The sequence below is a fragment of the Zea mays genome, chromosome 5, assembly GCF_902167145.1.
Source record: "Zea mays cultivar B73 chromosome 5, Zm-B73-REFERENCE-NAM-5.0, whole genome shotgun sequence".
Classification (NCBI taxonomy): Eukaryota; Viridiplantae; Streptophyta; class Magnoliopsida; order Poales; family Poaceae; genus Zea; species Zea mays.
In genome coordinates, this window is record NC_050100.1 from 66014374 (window position 1) to 66038784 (window position 24411).

The 24411-nt window shown below is 46.0% G+C and overlaps 2 protein-coding genes and 1 long non-coding RNA gene across 5 annotated transcripts; all 3 read left to right on the forward strand.

The window, feature by feature from the left end:
* Positions 1–2003: 2003 nt before the first annotated feature.
* On the forward strand, positions 2004–3722 carry LOC103626479 (uncharacterized). 2 transcript variants are annotated; one of them, XR_002261956.3, is made up of 5 exons: positions 2004–2689; positions 2991–3038; positions 3144–3191; positions 3280–3298; positions 3412–3722. It is a non-coding gene; the product is annotated as an uncharacterized lncRNA (long non-coding RNA). The 2 variants fall into 2 exon arrangements; XR_002261955.3 differs by having other exon boundaries at positions 3280–3722.
* A 6894-nt stretch (positions 3723–10616) lies between these two features.
* LOC103626480 (uncharacterized) lies at positions 10617–12522 on the forward strand. 2 transcript variants are annotated; one of them, XM_008646889.4, is made up of 2 exons: positions 10617–10769; positions 10886–12522. In XM_008646889.4, exon 2 carries the CDS (start codon positions 11023–11025, stop codon positions 12202–12204), a length of 1182 nt encoding a protein of 393 aa, XP_008645111.1. In that variant the 5' UTR covers positions 10617–10769; positions 10886–11022; the 3' UTR covers positions 12205–12522. The 2 variants fall into 2 exon arrangements, with proteins under 2 accessions (XP_008645111.1, XP_008645112.1); XM_008646890.4 differs by having other exon boundaries at positions 10623–10769; positions 10915–12522.
* Positions 12523–14844: 2322 nt separating this feature from the next.
* LOC100193029 (uncharacterized) lies at positions 14845–23900 on the forward strand. Its single transcript, NM_001347132.1, has 13 exons — positions 14845–15064; positions 16214–17351; positions 17987–18205; positions 18295–18521; positions 19140–19214; positions 19845–19916; positions 20373–20471; positions 20555–20626; positions 20710–20824; positions 21442–21510; positions 21621–21924; positions 22377–22476; positions 22573–23900. Exons 1-13 carry the CDS (start codon positions 14942–14944, stop codon positions 23575–23577), a joined length of 3618 nt encoding a protein of 1205 aa, NP_001334061.1. The 5' UTR covers positions 14845–14941; the 3' UTR covers positions 23578–23900.
* The last annotated feature ends 511 nt before the right edge of the window (positions 23901–24411 follow it).

The window sequence follows — 24411 nt, forward strand, 5'->3', positions numbered from 1 at the left end:
TGACAAATGCAGTCTTCTGGATGTCTGCTTCCTTGATCCTCAATTGGTGATAACCAGACCTTAGGTCTATCTTGGAGAAGTACTTGTCCCCTTGAAGCTGATCGAAGAGGTCGTCGATCCGAGGAAGTGGATACTTGTTCTTGATGGTGACTTCATTCAACGATCGGTGATCAATAGACATTCTCATGCTTCCATCTTTCTTAGAGACGAACATGACTGGTGCTCCCCAAGGGGATGAGCTAGGACGAATGTATCCCTTTTGCTGAAGATCTGCGATTTGAAGCTTCAGTTCTGCTAACTCGGTGGGAGCCATGCGGTATGGTCTCTTCGCGATGGGTGCCGTCCCAGGGATCAGATCTATGTAGAACTCCACTTCTCTTTCTGGTGGCATTCCTGGTTACTCTTCTGGAAACACATCCATGAATTCTTCTACCACTGATACACTTCCTGTTGCTAGACTGAACATCATTGGATCATTGGCGGGTGGCTGGGCCTGACAAGAGACTGACTTTCCTTGGTGGTCTGTGAGGAGGACTGTCTTGTCTGCGCAATTAATGATGCCTTTGTGTTTAGTTAACCAATCCATCCCTAAGATCACATCAATTCCTTTGGATGGCAAGACGGTTAAGTCTGCCAAGAATACTACCCCACTTAAAAGGATTCTGACTTGGGAGCATTTGAGCTGGCATAGAAGGTCTGACCCTGGGGTCCGGGTGACCAAGGGAATCCCTAGAGGAGTAGAGGGAATGCCATGCTTTTCCACAAAACTAGTGGCTATGAAGGAGTGGGATGCTCCAGAATCGAAAAGTGCGGTAGCGGGAGTAAATTCAACAAGGAACTCACCGAGCACTACTCCCGGAGCTTGCTGAGCCTCCTAGGCATCGACGTGATTCACTCGTGCCCTTCCTTGATACTGGGTCTTGTTCTGCTGGCTGACGGAGGAGGGTGCCTTGGGGGCGGATGCCGAGGTATTCTTGGGGCCATTCACCGAGTTGGAGTAGGCGGGTCCTGGTGGCTTCAGCTGCGAACAGTTATTTTTGAAGTGACTGGGATCACCGCAGTGCCAACATGCATTCACCGGGGGTTGGTTGCTTGCAACTGAGGGGGCATGGAAGGAGCTCTGACTCTGCTGGCTAAACCATGACGGGGTGGGTCCAGCTGGTCTACTGAAGTTTGGTCCCTTGGGTGGAAATCCAAATGATCGAGTCTTCTGGTGCCGGTCTTGCTGCTGAGCCCGAAGAACTTGGAACTTTCTTTTGAGATGCCCTTTTTCTTCCTCCTTTGCCCTTTCAACTTGCATGGCCTTGTTGGAAAGGTGAGAGAAACTGAGGAAGTCTTGGCTAGCCAGAATTGTTTTGAGTTCTGGCCTGAGTCCCTTCAGGAAACGGGCCATCTTTTTGCCCTCGGTACTGACGTCATCTGGCGCGTAGCGGGCTAACTCTGTGAACTTGTGCACATATTCGCTGACAGATCTTCCGTCTTGAGTCAGTTCTCGGAACTCGTCCTCCTTAAGTTGAACGAGCCCTTGGGGCACATGGTGCTCCCGGAAAGCGGCTTCAAATTCCGCCCAGGCAGCATCTCTGATGGTGACGTTCACTACAAGAAACTGATAAATGTTCGTGGGTTTTGTTAAGAACGTGGGTACCGACGTTCTTACATTAGTTAAGTTCATGGGTTTTTTAAGAACGTGGGTACCCACGTTCTTAAATTAAATTCATGGGCCCTAGCCAAAACCGTCGAACTTAACCTATTAAAAACGTGGGTACTCACGTTCTTAAATTAAATACGTGGGCCACGTGGACACCGTCGATCTTAACCCAAAAACCTAAATCCCTAACCCCGCGTGTCTCTCTTCCTCTCCTTTCCCGCTTCCCACCAGCTCACGCCCACCGCCGCCGCCAGCTCGCGCGCCCCACGCCGCCACCGCGTGCCCCGCGGCGCCACCCCACGCCTCCACCCCGCGCGCTGTGCCGCGCCGCCTGCTCGCTAGCCCCACGCCGCTTGGCCTCCTCCGAGCCCAACATCGACAAGGCAGCGCTGCTGGCGTTCCTCTCCGGCGTGGGCCGCGGCGCCACCGCCTGCCCGCGCTCATGGGCCTCCACCTCCACCGCAACGCCTTCTCTAGCGCGCTCCCCACCGCCCTCGTGGGGCTGACCGCGCTCCAGGTGCTCGACCTCTCCTTCAACGCCTTCAACGGTGTCGTCCCCGGCGCGCTCGCCAACCTCACCTGCCTCGTCGCGCTCGACCTCTCCAACAACTCGTTGTCCGGCTGCGTGCGTGTGAGCATGATGTGTTGTGCTGTGACGACGACGCTCAACAACCTACCGCCTCTTGTCTCCATTCTCAAGTTCTTCTGACAATCAATGTGTTTAGTTCAAATATTCACGTTACGAATTCGATGGCTAGAGTAGAAAATTTGGAACTTCAGGGAGAAACAATTTTAAATAGGACTCAGGACTGCCTTATCACATTTACTTTGTGATAATGACAACTCAAAGTTGCTGGCAACTTGGCATCTTGGTGAAATGATGGAACCCAACATGATCTGTCAGCAAATTACTATCTACTTTGTCAATATAATGCACTACTTAACCTACTTTCCGTTTTCAATTTTAGCGACTACCTTTCCAAACTTCTGCTTATTGGTGATTCTGGTGTTGGGAACTCATGCTTACTTCTCAGATTTGCAGTAAGTAGTACACCTATTTCTTCTCATAATCATTCATTGATACTTCTACGCTGAAGCAGTGTATTTCTTTAGTGTAGCTGTTGTAATATAAATAAATGTACATTTGAAGAAACGTGCACCATGTGACTTAACCTTACAACTGCAGCCCAGAAACATTGATTACTATAAGTTTTTAAAAATCCTGGAGAGTTTCTCTTGATGTTTCTATTTCATCGTTTCACAAGGCCATATTTGACTTATATTAAACCATCATCCTTAAAGCTTAATGTCAATTTTCTGATAACTTTCCTTCTGTGATTAGGATGATTCTTATTTGGACAGCTATATCAGCACAATTGGGGTTGATTTCGTAAGTGCATTGCAAATTCATTTACTTACTATTGAAAAGAATTAATATACTTCCAACTTTTCTTGTGGCCCAGCATTAACCACTCTTTTTTACCATTTTTTGCAGAAAATTCGCACAGTGGAGCAAGATGGGAAGACCATAAAACTTCAAATTGTAAGATTACTATGTTGTATTGTTCTTTTATTCATCATATGTGCATGGTTTGATGTCTTGTAATGCCATATGTGACATGTTTTCCTAGGTGAACTATAAAGTAAAAGGTAAAATTTATCCTTTTCATTGAAGGACCTCTCAGAGATATTGAGGGAACTCTGATCGCTACTGAAGGAGCTCTCATGGCCATTGAATGACCTCTCTTTTCATGGAAAAATAGGTAACTTTATTCATGCTACAGCAGCGACTTTGAGCGAACATGAGACCACTGAGCTCTGGAGTGAATGAAGGACGTCGTCTTTGGAAGTCAGACATCACCTAGAGCTAGGGTGTTCATTCTCGACATGTTTCTCTTAGTGATAGGTGGATACTGTCTAGTTAGGAACAGAGTATTGAGGGATTGATGGACGCATGCATCTTCAATTCCTGTGTGTTGTATTACTACTGGTACAATCTCCAATTCTTGTGAACTTTTGTATTTGGACTTGTGTGAATTTGTGATATGAACATATATCCATGTGTTTGAAATCTGTATTGTATGTTATATTTTGTGTTGCATGTGATATTATGTTTGTCTAAATTTTCATTTCTGTATTTTTTATTTTTTTCTGGAAAAGGGTTAAGAACGTGGGTACCCACGTTCTTAACCTTAAGAACGTGGGTACCGTCGAACTTAATGGGCAGCCCTCGCCGACCCACGCAGGACCCATAAGTTCGACGGCCACGTGGCCCCGTCGAACTTAAATGTAAGAACGTGGGTGCCGTCGAACTTATGGGAAAAAATTCGATGGCCCCCGTCGAACTTAAAAACCCACGTTCTTAACCTTAAGTTCAACGGTACCCACGTTCTTAATGTTAAGTTCGACGGTACCCACGTTCTTAACCTTAAGAACGTGGGGGTCGTCGAACTTACTTCTTTAAGTTCGTCCAAAAATCATCGTCGGCTATATTCGTGGGTAAACCCACGTTCTTATGGTAAGTTCGACGGCCTATTACATTAAGTTCGACGGTTTTTCACCCACGTTCTTTAACCAGTTTCTTGTAGTTGAAGGTATCCCACCAAGCTAAGGCCATCCCAGAAAGTTGGTGGGCAGCCAGTTGAACACGCTGATTTTCTGGACATCTGATGGCTTCCAGCTTTCTTTTAATCGTGTGCATCCAATCGTCTGCATCGAGGGGGTTGCTAGACCCGGCAAACGTGGGAGGCTTGAGTCTCAGGAAATCCCCCATTCTATCTTGCGGTCTTCCACCATTCGGTCGTTGATTTTCTAGACTTCGAGTGAGGACCTCGATGAGTCAGGTTTGATTGGCTAGAACTTGGGCTAGATCTAAGGGTAGTTGCGGAGGTGCGGGGAGGTGGGTTTCACTTTCCTCTCTATCGGCTTCCCCTTCAGCTCTCAGGGGAAACCCTGCTCCAATCCCAAAGGCGGTAGGCGTGGTTTTATCCGAAGCCATCTGCCAGGGAAGAGAGTCACTATTATGCACATGCAAATTGTTTTCAACCAAGTTATTTTATTCATTACACCAATACATTACAAGCATATGGCTACTACAGGCTGTACTACACGAGAGCGTTCCCTGAGGTACTACCGAACTCTTTCTCTAAAGTATCCCCAAATTCCTTTAGGAGATCATCAAGGCTTGCTAGGGATATATCCTCGGCGTCAGACCAATCATCTATCCTGGGGGGAGGTGGGGCTGGAGGGGTCTTCTTCTTCTTCTCCGTTGGCACCCTTGGTTGGTGGTCTTCTTCTGGATTTTCTTCTTGGGAGCAAGCTTCTTTAGCTTCTTGTCATAGTCCATCTTTAAGGTTCGATAGGCCTCACGGGTGTTGGCCTCCTCGCCTTCTGCTATGTCGAGACACTCTTGGAGAGATGCCTTCTCTTGCTTAAGCTCTTTGACTTGCTGCTCTAGGCTTTCCACCCGAGAGTTTAGGTGGGTGCAGTGGGAGGAGAGATCATCGTAGTGGTTGTCGAGGGTGTGGAGGTATCCGGCCATGTAGACGATGGTGGGGTCATCTTCTGTGGGGTCTCCTCCTGACAGAGCCTGGAGTCTTTTCCTCCAGGTGGGGGTATTTTTGTTGCTGGGTGGAAAATATCGAAGGGGGGTCTCAGAGATCTCTCGGCTGTAGTTTTGGCACAGCTGTTTAAGGGCTTTTCGGGCAACACTCTGGCAAGTGTCTGGGAAGCGGTGCCCGATGAAGGTGACTTGGAAGGGAGGGTGATTTGGGTAGTTTCGGCTTTCTCCCAGGTAGACTGCCATAGAGCACTTTTCTACTCCATTTTCGCGGTATTCCTTCCAGACATATTCGGGCTTCTTGCGGATCCCCATGCGTAGCGTGCAACTTCGTAGAAGGTGAGGAAAGCCTTCCTCCTCTGAGCAGTAGGATGTCCTAATAACCCAGGGGCCTTCCATCTGGTAGAAGAAAAGAAGGGTCTGTTAATATCGGGGAAAGGAGAGAGAGTGTTTCTTAGGGGTGAGAGGTGTTTTCTTGTTAAGGCAACTTTTTAAGGTCAGGGCTGCGGTCTACGGCTAGTCCTATAGACTCCGATACCACCTGAAGCATCCCGATCCTTTGGGACTCAAATGTGATACAATTACTAGTCCTAGGAGGCTAGTAACCACATTCATTACTTCAAATAGTTACAGAGTCTGAGTAAAGTTATTACAATACCGGGGGATACAAGCTCGAGAGTGAGCCGAAAATCATAAAGTGCAGTGGAAAATAAATTAGCCCAGGCCACAGGCAGAACTGGGTGAAGACACAGCCCCTTCAATCAAGCATAGCAGAAAATAAGTCTTCAGCTGCTGAAAAACATAAATAAATCTGGGTGAATACACTAGGTATTCCGCAAGCCCACCCGGCTCCCGTAAAGAGAAAGTGACCTATATTGTACATGCTTCATATGGTGGAGTTGAAGTCACTCATACTTTTTCAGAGAAAGGCAGTACTCGTTGTTTAAGGTTTTCCCAAGATAATAGAAATGACACTCGCTTGACCACCACTGAGCTTCCCGCTCCCGTGGTACTACTTTCTTTCCAGAAACACACACCCATTTCCCTGTTCCCGGTTGTAGTAGAAACACTAATTGTCATACCATACCAGACTCGTCCATACCAGTGGACACGGACTATTTGAATAGGTTTAGACTCTGCGTAGAGGGGTACACTTTACCCACTAGTCCGGCTCTGCGATCCCATGGCCAATGAGATCCCAATCCAAAAATCTTTCCTTCCTTGCATGTCCTAACCTTAACGGTTATACCGGAAGGAGTCAGGCCACCGCCATGTCCAAACCGGACAAATCATTCCCCCTCCTTATCCTCCCGGTGCTCCCCAGCCTTCATAACCCTGGGGTTGGATCGTACGAGTTCAGATCGAGTGGCTGCCCACACAGCCTCGAGTGGTTGTACTTTTTATGAGTACAGGTAATGAAAGATGACAAACCAGTCCTTATACGAGAGGACAATCCTTCTGCTCACGCCTAAACCAGCTGAGCCATCACCTTAGGCCCTCCCCTAAACCAGGGAGTCCCTGATCATCCTACTCACCAGGTGATGAGGGTGAATACCCTTCATCGCACACTTTTTGGAAAACATGTTACTTGCACCCTTTTACTTATCCCATATCTTGTAATCAAAGGTGATTGTTAATGCGGGCTCTCTCATGCTCACCATGCAATTCGATTCCCATCCCATATTCCAGGCTTAGGCAGTGGTAGAGAGAAATAGGTAAATAATGCATCAAGGGAAGGATGGACTTGCCTTTGTCGAAGCTTTCCTGGCACAAGAGGTTTATCTCGGAGGGGTCGAGTTCTTGCCCTTCTTCCGGAGCTATAAATTTCGGAGGATCGAATCCCTCTTCCGCTAATCAAACACAGATAATAACAATACATCAATCATGGTGACTTTAGTGGGGGTGTGCCATTTCTTATATCTCATTATTTTGGTGCCCTATAATTTATTTGGACTATTTTTGGTACATAAAATATTAGCATATAATTCTATATGAGAAAATGGGAAAATAAAAGAGAAAAATAAAAAGAAAAGGAATTTCCAGCCTTGCTGGGCTGGAGGGGGATTTCGGCCCACTTGGGCGCGAGCGTGCGCGCGCGGGCGCGCTTGCGGCCCGGCTGGCCCAGCAGCGAGGGGGAGACGGCGGGGGACGGCGCCGTGGCACGGGGCCCACATGCCAGCGAGGGGGGGGGGTTAACGGCGTGGACGGCCACAGAAGGAGAGGGGGGGGGGTTCGACCGGAGTCCGACCGACGGTGAAATCCCGCGGCGGTTCTCCGCCATTGGTCCGGTTCTACGGCGGGGAGGCGGTGGCGAGGCACGGGCGGGTGCAGGGGATCACGGGGGTGGGGTTAATTTGACCGGCGGGGGCCTATGGCGGCCGGTTCGCGGCACGGTGGCGGGTGTCCACGGCGGCGAGGTCGCCGGTGTCGCAGTTGGGTGCAATAGGGGGCGGGGAGGTGTGCCTCGTGACCGTGATCGTGTGGCGGAGCTCAAGCACTAGTTTAATTTGACCAAAAATCACTTGGGAGGGAAGAGCGGGGCTCACCGGAGCGACGGGGGAGTGCGGCGGCGCTAGCTCGATTGGCTCGGGGGAAAGCGGAGGAGATGGTCGGAGCTGGTGTGGAGGGAACGGGGCTCGGGCGGGTCCTTTTATAGGCGCCCGGGAGAGGGAGAGGGATGGAGGGGACGGCGAGCTCACCATGATGGCGGGAATGGCGCTAACGTCGATTGAGACAGCTCGGGTAGGCGGGGGGGGGGGGGGTGAGGGGACGGGTCGGGTACAGTGGCGGGGTGGTCGCTGAGGTCGGGCGTGCCTTAATGGCGAGGCGACGGGGCGAGAGGGGCTCGGCGGTAGACGCGCCGGTGAGGCATGGGCGAGAACGACGAAGCTGACAGGTGGGCCCGAGCTGCTAGGGAGAGGGAGCGGCGCGAGAGGGAGGGAGGTGAGTTGCTGACGGGTGGGGCCAAGCTGTCAGCGGGGCGCACGACGCGCGGAGCTGGGCCGCCTGGGCCGGGGAGAGGGGAAGGGGAAAGCGCGGGCGCGGCGCGGGTTGGGCCAAATACGACCCAGCCGAGGAGGGGGGGAGGTTTTTCCTTTTTCTTTTCTTTTTCTAATTTCTAATTCCTTTCTTTTCCTTTTTCTATTTTTGTTTCTTTTTCCTTTGAATCAAAAATTCTCTAAATGATCTTGAGTGATAAATATAGTCTATGTGAGGTGCTCTTATTATTTCAAGTGTATGCACATGATGAGGTGTTCTAAGGGTAGAGTTAAGGGAGAAAATAAAATAAGGGGGGGGGGGTTAGGAGGTTAGGGTTTCAAACCTTGGGTTGGGATTTTTGGGATGTTACAGCAATTGCACAAAGTGAAATGCTCAAAGTTAATGCGGAATGTAAAGCAAGGGTAAGAAGACTCCTCTAATTTTTTTGCCGAGGTATCGAAGAGTTGACACTCTTCCCTAGTTCTCGTTGGAGCACCCACGCAAGGGTATCACTCTCCCATGGTACTCACAAGAACCAAGTGCTATCTATGAGATGATCCTTTGCCACTCCAGCGCGGTGGATCCCTCACGACCGCGTACAAACTTGAGCCGGGTCACCAACAAGTCCTTCGGGGTGATCACCGCACTCCAATCGCCACCAAACCGTCTAAGTGATGCCGATCACCAAGAGTAACAAGCTATAGACTTTCACTTGACCAATAGAAGCCTAATGCATGTGGTGTGTGCTCTAGGTGGATCTCATGTGCAATAATGAGGTCCTAACACGAGATTATGATTTTCTAATCATCTCACTAGGCTTTGTGGGACTTGCAATGCACTAGCAATTAATATACTTGAATGTGGGCAGCAAGCACTTAATGTGGCTGGTGGAGGGGTTATAAATAGCCCAAACTAGCTGTTGCTGCAGTCTGCTGCGCATTGGCGCACCGGACAGTCCGATGACCCACCAGTGCGCCAACGGTGTGCTGCAACGGCTAGTTCTGATAGCTAGTCGTTGCTCTGACAGCGTACCGGATAGTGAACAGTGACTGTCCGGTGCGCACCTAAAAATTGGCTCTGCGAACTTGTCACTCTTGGGTTTCTCGGGGGCAGAGGGGCTGCCCCGGGGTAAGCTGGCCCCACTGTCAGGGGGCGCACCGGACAGTCCGGTGCGCACCAGACAGTCTAGTGCCCCTAGGACAGTAAACCAAAATTCTTTTCTTTTGGTTTTTCTAACCCGATTTCGTTCTAAGTTTTGAGTGTGTTATAGAGTGACACCTAGCACTAGTTGTGAATGTGAACATGCACCAACATTACATTAGAAATCTCTTGGTCAAACTACTCATCCACAACATCTCTTTATAGTACGGTTAAAATAAAAATAGAAGACCTAATTTTATACCAAGTGTCCACAACTCCTTCAACACTCGGAATATAAAGACCTTCATCTTTTGATTCGACTTTTTCAACCGTTGCTTCAAGTTCTCATCTGAGTGATTGTTTTCAGCGTTGCAACACAACCTCTTGTAATTTGATCTAATTTATCATTTGCTCTGCAAAACACCGTTAGTCACATATAATCTTATGTTGTCATTAATCAATAAAATCAATCGATGTCTAGATGCTTTCAATAGAGTAGTAGAGATTATGTTGTTTAATGACTATAAGATTAAGATCGTTGGAAGTAAAAAAAAGTCTAATTTACCGACCCGCCTCAACCATCGCTCAACTTTGGGGCAAATCTGGCCGTCCTCCTTCAGTCCTTCCCTCCAGCGGTCCAGCCTCCCCCTTCTACGTGCAGTTTATCTTTTTCTCGAACTTGTTTTCTGCCTCTGTCCCCCTCCTCTCCTCTTTCTAAGCGGTTACGCCAAGCAAGGAGAGGGTTGTTTGGCTCGTGAAGTTGGTGTTGAAACCGTGCCAGCCAAATAGGGTTACCCGATTACGTAGGAGTGATAACTATTCCTAGGCCTCGATATGGATCTCCAACTCGCTGGCTTGTTAAGGTAACGAGTTGGCTAACTCGGCTCGTTAAGAAACGAGCCAGATAATTATTTCGGCTTATTTGTAAGCTTGAGCTGACTCATTTAGTTTACGAGCCACAAAAAATATACATGTATATAAACAACAATATAATCAATTGCTAGTTAGTTTTATACTAATTTAACAGTGGAAAAGAGTAATAATACTCGTAAGTTCATATATCACATCAATTAAGCCATAAACTAACACAGTTCATCACATATTAGTTCATTTAGTATAAGTACATGTTTTGTTTTGGTGATAAATGCTAGCTTATTCGAGCTAACGAGACAAGGTGAAATTATTTTGTCGAACCAAACTGATTATGAATCGAGCGAGTTCACGGACCACGATTATTTTGTCCAGCACTAACTACTCCTATAAAACTGTGTTGTGACAGAATGCTGATCTGTTCCTTCCGTCGCAAATGTGCTGTGTCCCTCTTCATCCTCCTCCTTTCTCAGTCACATACACGGGAGCTGTCCACGCCGGCCTTCCCCCCTACCACCACATAAATCCGCGCCTACTCCGCACCATCTTCTCTGCTCACCACGCGCCTCCAAGGTAGGGTTTCTCTCCCCCTCACTCCTGCTCCGTCTCCGGCTCCGCGCGGAATTCAGAGTCATGTTTCCATGTTCCGGATGCTAAAGGACCCGTTTTTATCCGCGTGCCCGTGCTAGGGCCTCGCCTCGCCCGCCCGCCGGTCCAGGATGGGCGCACGGATTTAGCTGATCCCGTCGCTGCTCGCGCCCGATCTCGCGGCGCCCCGCCCCATCAGCTCCGCGAGATGATCTGAGCCCCGCGATCTGGTGGAGAAATGGAGCCGCCGCCGGATCTGAACACCCACCTGCCGCCGCGGAAGCGCCTGCTCGCCGGGCTCAGGACGGCAGCCACCGCCGCCGAGCCGCTACCGCCGCCGCCCGCCCACGCCGACCTCGCCGCCCGCCTCCGCGAGATGGCGCTCGCCGCCAACGCGTCGGCGTCCTCGCCCGAGGAGACGATCGAGGCGGCGAGGGCGGCCGCGCAGGCCGCCGCGGACGCCGCCGTTGCTGCGCGCGCCGTGGCCGCCGAGAAGGCCGCCGTCGCCGCGAAGGCTAGGGCGGCCGCGCGCGCCGCCATGGAGTTCATCGACTCCTTCTCTACCAGGGCCGGCGCGTCCAGGAACGGGAGCGGCCTCCAGTTCAAGATCAGGTCTAGGAAGAAGCATGTCCAGGTCAAGATGCTGTACAGGCCCAATGGAACCCTAGGGCCAGCGGAGGCTCCCAAGCCTAGGAGACGCAAGCAGTCGGATGAAGAGGTCCCGCACAATTTGCACCGCCTCATGAATAGCTCGCCGAGGATCTCTCACGCTGGACTGCCCAAGAGGCCTCGCACGACCGCTGCTGGGGATGCCAAAAATGGAGCTGTAGCACCCGGTGGAGGTAACGGCGCTGGTGTTTGTAACGGTTCTTCAGTTCAGGTGCCGACGGAGGCTGGCGGTTGGTTGGGTAATGGATGCTCTGAGGCGAAATCTCATGAGAGAACCGTTCCATTGCTCAACCACGAGGTCTCTGGTGAAGACTCATCCAGGCACGCCGCGAAGAGTAGCGGCGGCATTGCTGACAACGGAGTCGGGGTTGGGAACTCGAGTGCTGGTCAGAAAGTGAAGGTCAAGAGGAAGGAGCTGCTCCTGAATCAAAATACCGGTAAAGAAAGAGAAGAACCAGAAGAGGCCACACAAACAGAGCCCTTTGTACGTTCTATCACGCTCGATGAATCGAAACCAAACTCAAAAGGAAAAGGAAGGTCAAACCCAAATGGGAATGGAACAGAAAGGCTTGCAGGCCCTGCAGATACGAAGGGCCGTGGCGAAGGCGTGACGCCACCGAAGATAACTTCCGTATGGAAGATCAAGAAGCTGAAGACATCTCACTGCTCTTCCGACAGCAAGGTGCTGCACAAGGTCTGCGTGCCGCCTCCTACGGCGGCTGAGACCTCTGCTTCGGTGAAAGCTGATTAGCGAGGCACCATAGCGTATAGTTCGGCGGATGCATGTCTTAGCTACGCTTGTTGTGAGGTTTTTGTATGTTCAAGTTGCTACTCGGACGAGGAGGGAAAGCGGAGGTAAATCTCTCTTGGTAGATCTCACGTTTGCTTTGATTTTTCATACGAATGTGCTTGTTTTATGGTATATAGATTATTGGGTATTTCTACTGTACTGTTTCTGCCCCTGCTTCCATTTGATGTCACTAGTGGTAGGGAGTGTGGCATAATCATGTAGATGTACCTGCTATGCATACATCGTTTTAATAAATGGCACCATTGCTCTCAGATACTATTTTTTTTGCCTGTGTTTCTTGGTGTCCTTTACACTATCATGGTTAGTGCAGATATCTGTTAAATTATCAGGGGATTATGACAACAGGTAAGAAGTCCTATTTGCCTGTAACTACTAGTCGAGGTAATTGCTCTTTTCATGTACGAGCTAGAAAGAAATTGTTGTATAATTAATGTTATTAATAAGACCGAACATGACTGATGTGTGAGCCTCTGTTTTCGCTGCTTCTGAGTAGATTCCCAACTCCAGCATATGATGTTAGCATGCATGCTTCTGATTTGGTTCACTAGATTTTATGCCCAAAATATGATGGACTAGCATTCAGGTTCTTTGGATGATGTTACTTTTCCAGATCGTTTTTTATACCGATCACAATATTCATGGGTGGCTGAACATGGAAGGGCCATTGGAATTGCAAGATGTTAGATCCTATTTGTTTTCACATGTGAGTATATTTTGTGATGGTGATGAGTGATGACTACTGTCTTGAGGGCGCCCTGCATGTTGTGGCACCTGCACCATGTGTAACCAGATTACCAGAATTCAGTTGAGTGTTTGTCTGTGTTTGATGCCAGCACCATGGTGTGGCTGGAGAAGACACCATGCCTAGCTTAGCTAGTACCAGAATTCAGTTGACTTGTGATAACCTGGTGGTGATAGGAAAGTTGGGAGCAGCATGGGTACTGTTGCTGGTATGGCAAGCATGAGTGATGGTGGTGGACCTGGTGGCCACAGGTGCACCTAGATTTTTTCTCTCTTCTGCTGCTGCTGCTGGTGGATCTAGCACAGATGATGCATACTCCTACATGATTGCTACTCCCTCTGTCTGAACAAAATGACGTTCTAGTTTTCTCCAGGAAATTACAGATTATCTCATGTTTGACAAAAAAAACAAGACAAATTATCTTATGTTTGACCAAGTATTACGCTAAATTGAAGTGGAGCATGGATAAGATGTGGGATGCTGGCGCAATAATATACGACCAACGACCAGTGTTGCACGCAATAATATATATGTTAACGAAAAGATAATAATTTTTGTACGTATAATCTGGAATTGCCATCAAATAAACGAATCGCTTCCGCATAAGCAAAATAAAACACCTTACTCGATATGTTTAAGCCAAGCTGACAAAATCCACTAATGAACTGAAACTGAAGCTGCCCTCATGTAGGTTGAAATGCGAGGTGTATGAAGCGTCATATTAATCTAGGACAAAAGAAAAGAAAAGAAAAAAACGTGTTCATGTGGACAAAAACAAACGCCTCGGATCGAGTACCGTACGTACACCCACCGCGACATGTGCTTCTTTTCCTTTTCCCTTTTTGATTTGCAGAGACACTGTGGTAGTCTGTCCGCGGGTTGCTCACATGCGAGTTAAATTGACAACGCCAGTGGGTCCCAAAAACCACATGGATGGTGTTCTATCACCTCATCGTCGTTATATAATCTTTGTGAATTTCAGGTTAACTCTACTACTCCATCCGTCTGTATAATTTAGTTGTTTTGAATTTATCTTAAGTCAATCATTATTAACTTCGACCGGTTATATCGAAAAATTTTTTACAACATAAAAGTAAAGTTGTTAGACTTATCATGACTTGAACTGCCATAATATCTTATTCTTCTAGCATAAAATAATTTAATCTTATATATTGTTGGTTAAATTTAAAATAGCTTGACTTAGAACCAATCTAAAACGACTAAATCATGTGAAAACAGAGGGAGTATATAGTAGCTTTTAACTGTTAGTTACCGACGCACTGTTTGAGATGTCCCCCGCTCCGGAAATTTTGGTGGAGTTAGTGAAGCAAATTATTAGATGTTCTAGAAAATCATGGAGTTGGGAGTTGCAAACCCTTAAAAGACATCTAAATAAGTCATTCCTTCATATTTTTTAAAAACATTTAAATTTAGATTATAAACTACAACATGCTGGAACTTAGAGCAATCATAAACACCCACTAGCTTTGTGTTGTGTGTGTGAGAGATTAGGTGAAGCTCTCTCATCCCCACTACTAGTACTAGCACAGTCCATTGTACAGCTGTCAGCTATGGTACATACATACATTATCCCACAACCACCTCCAAGATGAACATTTTACACTTGAGTTTGGTTGTTAAAATCACTAACTCCCTCAAGAAGGCTGGTCGTCAGTTCGCCACCGTCAAGAGAGTAGAAGATGGTTAGCACTAAGCACTTGTACGGGCAGTTTTACAGAAAGGTCCCTGAGGTAGAAAACCAAGGCCAACACATCTCCGGACGGGACGGGCACAAGACAACCATCGGAGTCGGAGGCACCCGCACCGCACGCCGACCCGCGCACACTCCCCCGCGGCCGCGCCCCCGATCTCGCCGGGCCGGTGGCCCTCGCCGCCGGCGACACCCACCGCCCAATCGCCCACGCCCGGGGGGCGATGGAGGCGGCCTTCGACGCCTACTTCCGCGCCGCAGATCTGGACCGCGACGGCCGGATCAGCGGCCAGGAGGCCGTCGCCTTCTTCAAGGGCTCCGGCCTGCCCCAGCCCGTCCTCGCGCAGGTGGTCCTCAGATCTCCTCTCTCTCCTCCCCAGCGCCGCGCCGCTCCTACCACGGCGATCTGTGCAGTCCAGCCACCCCCCGTGCGGTTCGAATCGCAGGGTGCCTGGTCGGTGCGGCCTAGTTGCTCGGTCGGAATTTCGAGCTCCCTTGGGCTACGGGAGCCGAGATTCTGGATCCCGCGTTGCTCATTTTGGTTTATGGATGGATGTCGCTGTATCCCACTACTTCCCAAGGAATCAACCTTAAGTTACTTTTCAGTGCTCATGCTTAAATGTGTCCTGCTACTCCTGCCTTGATCCAGCTGTGTAATTAGGCACTCTAGCTCGCACTTTGCTTGTCATGTTTCTGTAATACCAAGGTTCGCTCATCCAAGCTTGGAACACCGAGTGGGGTTTCAACGGTTGTGCTTGCTTGCTTAGTACCAAGTGTCGGGAACCAAGGTTTAGGCCACAGATTGGGGCTTTCCATTTGAGCGCCATGAGCCTAATTTGCATTTAGGATCCAATCTGAGCGGAGTACAAGATTACGTTTAGCCCGTTCGTTGGACCCAGGGATGGATCCTAAACATCCGAATTATATGACAATTTTTATATCTTAACATATATATATATATATATATAAATATAATTTAGTGCTAAATTTTAGTCATGTTGTTAAGAATATTATAGAAGACAAGAATAAAATTTTGTATATATTTTTTTGCATTATTTTCTCACTACGATGTAAAAGGTGAAAAAACATTCGAATCCGAATTCATATCTGTATCCAAATTTTATATCAATTATTTAAAAATATATAGAACAATTTTGGGGTTTACTTTTTATGAATCTTAATTAGCTCATTGCTGAAAACAAGAATATAAATTTACATTCGTTCGCAATCGAAGAAAGAAGACCAAAAAATTAATATCTGAATAAGTATCTGGATCCATCCCTATTTGGACCCCAGCAGACCTGCACATTTCACTTCTGCTATCCGAATCTACTCTGCAATCAATCGTGGTTTATTTATTTATTTATTTATTTGCAAAATGCAATCTATTGGGATGCTGTTATTATTATTAGTAACTCAAACACTATTGAACTGCGCACACTTCATTTCTGTTTACTTCCACTCATAGCTTTGTATTTTTCTCTTCTCCGGTTCAGATTTGGACGTATGCTGATAAAAACCGGTCTGGTTTTCTTGGGCGTGAAGACTTCTTCAATGCACTCAAACTTGTCACAGTAGCTCAGAGCGGCCGAGAATTGACACCTGATATTGTTAGATCAGCATTATTCGGCCCAGCTGCTGCGAAAATCCCTGCTCCTCGGATAAATGTTTCTACAGCTGCTCCTCAGGCAAGTAGCGTAGCTAACCTCCCGAATGCCACTCAAGCACCAGGTCCTGTTCAGCAGACTCCTGTCGTAAGAGGGACACAAGGGCTTCCTGGTATATCGTCAAATCCACAAGTCAGGCCACCACAACCTCCAAATGCAAACACTGCGCCCCCTGCTCATGGTCAGGGAGTTGCCTCAAGGCCACCCGTAGGAAGTGGTCCCACTGGGATAAACCATACTAGCTCAACCACACCAAGTCTAGCAACTGATTGGTTCAGTGGTAAGAGAAGTGCAAGTCCGTTGGGTGCAACTTCACAAACTCCAACAAGAGGTATTTCTCCACAGGCCAACCTTAGCAGTGCGGGAATCTCAGTGCAGAATTCAGCTCCTGTACCAGGCTACAATTCTCATACACCAGGTGTCAATGCAATTTCAACAAATTTGAACGTGATGTCTTCCCAACCATCAGTCAATGACTCCAAGGCGTTGGTGCCATTGGGTAATGGATTGTCGTCAAACTCAACTTTTGGTGCTGACCCTTTCTCTGCAACTCCACGACCAGAACAGGGTTCACCTTTTCCCCCCAACGTTCCAAACAATCTGCTCAGCTCTACCCCTCCTGCCTCAGCTGCTGGACATCATCACCCTCCTAAGCCAATGCAGGCTGGTCCTGTGCAGAGTATATCCTCGCTTTCTCCTCATACTAGCCAGTTGCCACACAATCAGCCACCTCCGAGGCAACAACAATTTAATGCTACACCAAGTGCTCCAGGACCAGTGAGTTCAAATATTCCCACTGGACAAATTCCTTCAAGCCCAAGCCAGCCTCAGGCACCATGGCCGAAAATCACTCAAGTAGATGTCAGAAAATACATGATTGTATTTATCAAGGTAGACAGGGATCGTGATGGGAAAATCACTGGTGAAGAGGCAAGGAATCTATTTTTAAGTTGGAGGCTTCCAAGAGGTACATCACATATCTTTATAGTTTATACTTACTCTGCCTTCTCTAGATACCACAACATAGCCCTTGCACGCTATTTTTTTTTGTCCTGCTGCTGATTCTACAAATTACGTATCAGTAATTAAAGTATTGTTTAACCTGCAGACAAATCAATACACTTGTGAAATAAGAATTGCTAGTTTTAGATGGCCATTTATTGTTTTGTAGTTTTTCTCATACCATTGTTTTTTGCTGCGAAACATGTATTTTAGATGATTTATTAGATGTATCCTTAGTTTTTGTGGATACCAAATTCGTTCCAAACTGGTTGCATGCTACTACTTGTGTCAATACATGTATACATTGTTGCTCAGTTATTTTTCTCTTTACTAGCATCACATTTATTTGACATATTGTTTCGCATATCATTGGATCCATGTTTTCTATTTGCTGTGAATTATATGTGGGAATCGAGTGTCTCGGAGCATTACCGCAATACTATGTTATTCCTTATTTCAATTTACAACTTGTCTTATCAATGTCAAAGTTGCCCTAGAGTGTTACATATTTACTATCTTGTTCCTCTACTGTGAATGATTTCTGTTTCAATTCCTCTTACTTCAAAAGTTCCTAAAAAGAATCTGCCTCTCCACCTACAGATGTCTTAAGGAAGGTGTGGGATTTGTCCGACCAGGATAAGGATGGGATGCTATCTTTCAAGGAATTTTGTATTGCTGTGTACTTAATGGAGAGACATCGAGAGCACCGTCCTCTTCCTGACACAGTAACAGATGCTATTTGGGCTGAGGGCACCGCACTACCCTCTACTGGACAGTTTGCAGAAAATCCTAGTGCCCCCGCTCCTCAAGCAAGTGCCGGTATTCATCCAAATTTCTGTTATTTTTTATTACTGACTTTTAAGGAAGTAACTTCTCAATGATGTTGTTTTACCGAACACTTGTTGAAGGATATACAAGTAGAACAATGCAAGGACCACATCATGGGATGCTTCCCTCATCCATGAAGCCACCATCTCGGAGGCCTCTTCCTTTAGATGCTGACGATACTATTAAGCCAGAGCAACAAAAGCCAAAGGTCCCTGTCTTGGAGGAACATCTAGTTGGCCAACTAAGCAAGGAGGAACAAGATACACTGGATGCAAAGTTTAATGAAGCTTCAGTCGCTGATAAGAAAGTATATCCCTCTCTTGTATTGTTTCAACTTTCAAGGGCCTTCATGTCTTATGAATTATGATTCGTAAAGCAGACGGAAATAGAACATATATTGGACATTTCATTACTGTCCTCACTCCTCACTTTGACCTAACTTCATTTTGCCCCAAACATGCAGCTTGGGATCAAAGTTCAGGCATAGTTGTAAATGGTCCAAATATATTTGAAGCAATTTTGCGCAACTGGTCTAGTTTTGTGTCTATTAGTAGTTGACAAAAATATATGGCTAAACTAATACATAAAAAAACTATCGTTTCTGTTGTACCAGTATGGCACCAAATCTTTCAAAATGCTCCTGTGACATGATTGTATTTCTTGAATTTCTCATTTGCAAAAATGTTTAAAAATGTAGAAACTAGAACAAGATAGAATTATTCGGTACACAAACTAATGTTCAGAACATTGTTTAACATATTTGAATCCATTTTCTAAATGTCAAATTGAAATGGTAGGCTGGTAGCAGTGTTTGATCTCTATAGATTGTGTTGACGAACAGAACTCAAGGTTGTGAGTGACTTCATACAATTTTACTCATCTTGGCTATGTTATTATAACATGATATTCTGAATCTTCTATGAAGGTCCAAGAGTTGGAGAAGGAGATCCTTGATTCTAGAGAGAAGACCGAGTTTTATCGCACGAAGATGCAGGAGCTTGTAAGTATTCTCTGCCAAGTGCCAATATGTCTTACTATAAATGCAAACATGTATTTGATTCAGCCTTTACTGTGCTAGTTTCAGTTTCCTTTATAACAACCTTTGCTGCCATGTTTCATTAGTTACCCAGCCCTAGCTGCCTAACCATTTTGTACTAACTTAACATATGAACAAAAAAATCGCGCCAATATAAGTCTAGAGATGAAACCCAACGAGATGCATATAGAAATATAATAAGTTAAATGCATGAGCAGCTCCTGAAGTTGTTAAGAGGTGCCATTTTGGTCCATGAACTTTGAAAACACATTTCTAGGCCCCTAAACATGTTAAGTGGTGCACCACAATGGTCGGTATGGTCCAAAAATGTACTTGAGATGCACAATTTTACAATTACAAGTTTAGGATGTGTGGCGCTGGTGCACCATAAAACAAATTAAGGACCCAAAAACACATTTACAAAGTTTATGGGCCTAAATGGCACCCTTTGACAAGTTTAGATGTCACTGATGCATTTAACTCTATATATAAAGTGATGGGCTATACCACATAGTTTAACTTGATCTAATGAGCTATATTTCTGTCCTAATTTAATGGATTTATGTTTGACTTATTTTTGTTATATTGTGCTAGATTCTTTACAAAAGTAGGTGCGACAATAGGTTTAATGAAGTCTCAGAAAGTATGTCTGCTGATAAACGTGAGGTAATTTTCCTTCTGTAACCTTCATTAATTGAGCTCTCTGATTCCATTTCCTACCCTTTTTGAGTAACTATGGTTCGTAGAAGATGCTGGTGGTTTCTGAAGTGCTGGAAGAAGCAGAAAAGATCGATAAAAATAATCTCTTTATCTCAGGCCTCATCATATTGAACTATGCTTTTATATTGTTATGTTTTGTGATATGTCAAGCACATTGTGTGTACAAGTTTCCCGTCCTGTTGTTACATGCTCCTGGAAAATCACACGTCTTTAGATCTCATGAGGTCATCTTTAGTGGAAACATATCATATATTACTCTAGTAGAAGCTAGAAGACTTTTGGGCATTATAATTTGTGTTACAATTTGATTATGTCCTATGAAGTTCCTTGTACGATGGCATGTAAGAGTGGCCACTCTTTGTTCTAATGTTGTTTTATATGAACTTTCAATTATATATTCAGGTCCAATCTCTTTCTGCAAAATATGATGAGAGATGCAAGAAGGTTGGAGATGTGGCATCAAAGCTAACAATGGATGAGGCTACTTTCCGTGAGATCCAGGTATATTTGTGATTCTATTATAAAGCTGGCAACTTCATCCTCGAGATCTGGCTGTGAGCATATTATTATTATTATGTTTGCAGGAGAAGAAGTTGGAAATTTATAACGCCATAGTTAAGCTGCAAAAAGGGGATGATAGCGATGAGAAGTTTCAGGTCTGTTTTTTTGTTCATCCAATATCTTTCATTGCATCATGCTTTACATCTGTTTTCTGATCTCCTTTAACCTCTGTTTATAGGAGCGGGCTAATAAGATACAGTCAGATCTTGAGGAGCTTGTGAAATCATTGAATGAGCAATGCAAGAGATATGGGTTGAGAGCTAAGCCAACTACTTTAGTGGAGCTTCCTTTTGGTACTTGTTACTATTCTCTTTGTTTCTTGGTTTTTATCCAATATTTGCTTGTTTTGGTTGTGTTTCTTGTTCAAATGGGTACTGTACACTGGTTCCCTGTCTGTCAGTTATTGTTATGGTTGCTAGATCGGTGAGGGATTGGAGCTGCTGGTCAAGGCGGTGCGGAACTATTCATATACCTGTCTGTCAACTAATCTCCTAGATAATCTCAACTGATCTTATCCTTTGACCTGCGCTCCTTGCTGCAGCCCCCTTGGGCCCTGACAGGTCTTGACACTACACCCCTCCTGGACAAGCAGCTCGTCCTCGAGCTGCAACATAACGGGTGCCCAAAGACCGACTCTACTTGACCCAAAACCAAACACTGTAGCTTAGCGGGCCCTCTTGGGCCCTGACAGTTATGAGCTAATGAAATACTAAAATCTGTCTTACATTATGTTTACTTGCATCATAATATCTATGTTCACTAAAACAATCTTGATTTGCTCTTGCTAATTTTCTCTGTATCAGATCCATGCACTGTTCATTGCAAGATCTATTTTGTTTCAGGGCTTCATCTATCCCAATTCTCCGTTGCTAATGAGATCCTGCTCTTTGCCTCTATTTTTCGTTTTTAGGTTGGCAACCTGGAATTCAAGAGACAGCTTATGCATGGGATGAAGAATGGGATAATTTTGGAGATGAAGGTATGCTAGCTTCAATTTTGATTCTACCACCATGACCATTATTCAATCCGTGTTTATGCTGACAATTTACATATTAAACTATATATGCTGCTCCGCTTGCATTTATCCAGGATTCTCTATAATAAAGGAACTAACAGTTGAAGTGGAGCCTCCCGTTGTAGCAAAGAGTCAGCCTACTGAGGATGTTAAAGCATCTTCAAATGGGGCATCAACAGAAAAAGAAGACAACAAGGGTGATAAATCTGCTGCTGCTGTGGAGCAGGTTGTCAAACCTGAAACAGCACCTTCGAATATCAAACCAGAGTCAGCAAAAAGTCCTCCAGTTAGTCCTGTCAAGAACAAAGAGGATGGTCCCGATGAACATGATAAAAAGCAATCTGGAACAAATGATGTCTCACCACGTGAGAGTATCAGGTATAGATTATACTTTTCTTTTTTTATATGATAGATACACATGTTTTGCTAGAGAAAAAGAAACATTGTTTGTGAATACCATTTAGTCTCAATAGAACCGTAAGCTCTTGCAGCTAAAGCTTCTTTATCAATTCTTTTTGGTGAAAAAATATTACATGTTGAGGCATGATCTCGTGTGTAGCTGAAGTTATATAGGCCATTGGCTTCTCCTATAAGCCAGGCTTCTGCCAGCGCATTATTTTGTTAGTCTAGCTGGTATAGGAAATTTGGTTCCTGAACGTTATATGTGAAACGTGCTTCTTGCATGCTGGAAATTCATATTAACTTCATTGTTGGAAGGGAAGTTTGAAGGGCACCTATCGTGTCGAACTATTGACCCCTCTTAGTTTTATAGTATTTCTTAGTGTTGTGTTTTTATGTAAGCGATCTTATTGCACTTGTGAATTTTATAGCAACCGTGGAGCAATGGATTCCCCTACTCATGGAGATAAAACCCATGATGGACACTCATGGGGCATGGATAATGACTCCCTATGGAACTTTGATCATAAGGTTGGACTCTGTTTACTCTTTCTGACATTGTGTCATACTGTTATGTTGTTTTCATACTGCACTATCTGGCACTTACCTCTGTGGCTTGTTTCCCAGGAGGGTGAGAATGGTGATTCAGATCTCTTCTTTGGGCCACAAGGCCTTCCCCCGATAAGAACTGGAGGTTCCTCATCTGGTAATTCAGTTGTCAAGGAACAGAAGCCGTTCTTTGATTCTGTTCCTGGTACCCCAGTGGAGAAATCCGTCTTTGATTCCATCCCAGGCACGCCATTTCAGAAATCCGTCTTTGATTCTATCCCAGGCACGCCAGTTCAGAAATCCGTGTTTGATTACTCTGTCCCTAGCACACCGATGCAGAACTCAGTCTTTGATTATTCTGTCCCAAGCACGCCGATGCAGAAGTCACTCTTTGATTCTGTCCCTGGTACACCGGTGCAGAGATCAGTTTTCGATTCTGTTCCGAGCACACCAATGCAGAGATCAGTTTTTGACTCTGTTCCGAGCACGCCGACGCAGAAACCATTCTTCGACTCCTTTCCAAGCACACCAATGCAGAGATCACTGTTCGATTCTGGGCCAAGCAGAGCAGAATCTCCTACCGCCAGCAGCATGTATGGCAAAGAGCAGAAGGGATTCTTCGATTCTTCAGTCCCGAGTACTCCAATGTACAACTCAAGCTTCACGCCAAGGTATAGCGAAGCAGGAGACGATTCATTCGACACCATGTCCCAATACAGCTCATTTGGCATGCACGAGAGCAATTCCTTTGGACAGCGCGACAGCTTATCGAGATTCGATTCTTTCAGCAGCAATGCTGACAACGGTGGGAATGACACTTTTGCGAGGTTTGATTCTTTCCGCAGCACTTCAGATCAGGGTGGGGGCAACAGCTTCATGAGGTACGATTCCATGAACAGCAGCAGCGACCATGACGGGATCGGCACGTTTGCGAGGTTTGATTCGATGAAGAGCAGTAACTACAACAGCCGGGGCTACTCGTTCGACGACGAGGACCCCTTTGGGACAGGGCCGTTTAAATCGACAGAGACCACGAGCCACAGCCCGACAAAACATGGGACGGACACATGGAGCGCGTTTTGACAGGCAGGGGCTGTATCATATATTCAATAGAGGTCATGCGCTTGTGCACCTTACTGCAGATATATACACACGTACAGGGGCAAGACAATTTTTTGTTGTGTGCATGGGCCTCTGCTCCAACACACCTGGGGAAGGGGAAGGGATGGGACGGGGATTTGCTTGTGTGCTTGCTTTGTGTTTAATTTTGTACGTAGGCTGGGAACATGTGTTTGGTGGGATGATGATGATGATGCTGCTGCTGCTGCTTATAAACTCAACATTCTTTATACCTTGTATTGTACAAGTGCATGTACAAGATGTGAGTCGACCCGTTTGGGTTGAGTAACTCTCGAGTGTTTTTTCTTCCATGGTGTAGCGTTTTCCTGTTTCTCCAGAATTTTCTGAGCAATGTACAGACAGACAAACTTTTGTGTGAAACACCTGTTGTCCAATACTGAGACCCTTCCATTCGTTGTCTGAAGGATCCACTCACGATGTAGTACTGTATCTCGAGTACGGTAGTGCATCTACGTCGTTGTTTGGTCGCATCGCATGTAGCAACCATCGCGTGCACATCACTAAGAGGTTCACAAAATGTTTGGTCTAGTCTGTCTTCATTTTATTCTAGCAGATGGTGAGGACTGGGCATTGTTAGAGTGGTGAACGCACTAACTAGTTTAACAAAAAAGTTAAATAATTGTTAGAAGATAGACAATCTGTTTATACACTATAACACCCGCACTCACTACATTGCAGTGAGAGAGAAATGTGCAAACATGTAAATAAAGAAATGGAGGTTTGATCATATTAGAGTGTACACTAACCAGTGCTAGAGTAGACACACTAACCAGTTCC

Bases quoted from the DNA above. Each gene is read 5' to 3' on its own strand.
- LOC103626480 (XM_008646889.4), top strand. From the start codon at position 11,023: ATGGAGCCGCCGCCGGATCTGAACACCCACCTGCCGCCGCGGAAGCGC.
- LOC100193029 (NM_001347132.1), top strand. From the start codon at position 14,942: ATGGAGGCGGCCTTCGACGCCTACTTCCGCGCCGCAGATCTGGACCGC. The intron at 18,206-18,294 runs GTATTCATCCAA...CACTTGTTGAAG, and splicing joins CGCTCCTCAAGCAAGTGCCG to GATATACAAGTAGAACAATG. The intron at 20,472-20,554 runs GTATATTTGTGA...TTATGTTTGCAG, and splicing joins CTACTTTCCGTGAGATCCAG to GAGAAGAAGTTGGAAATTTA.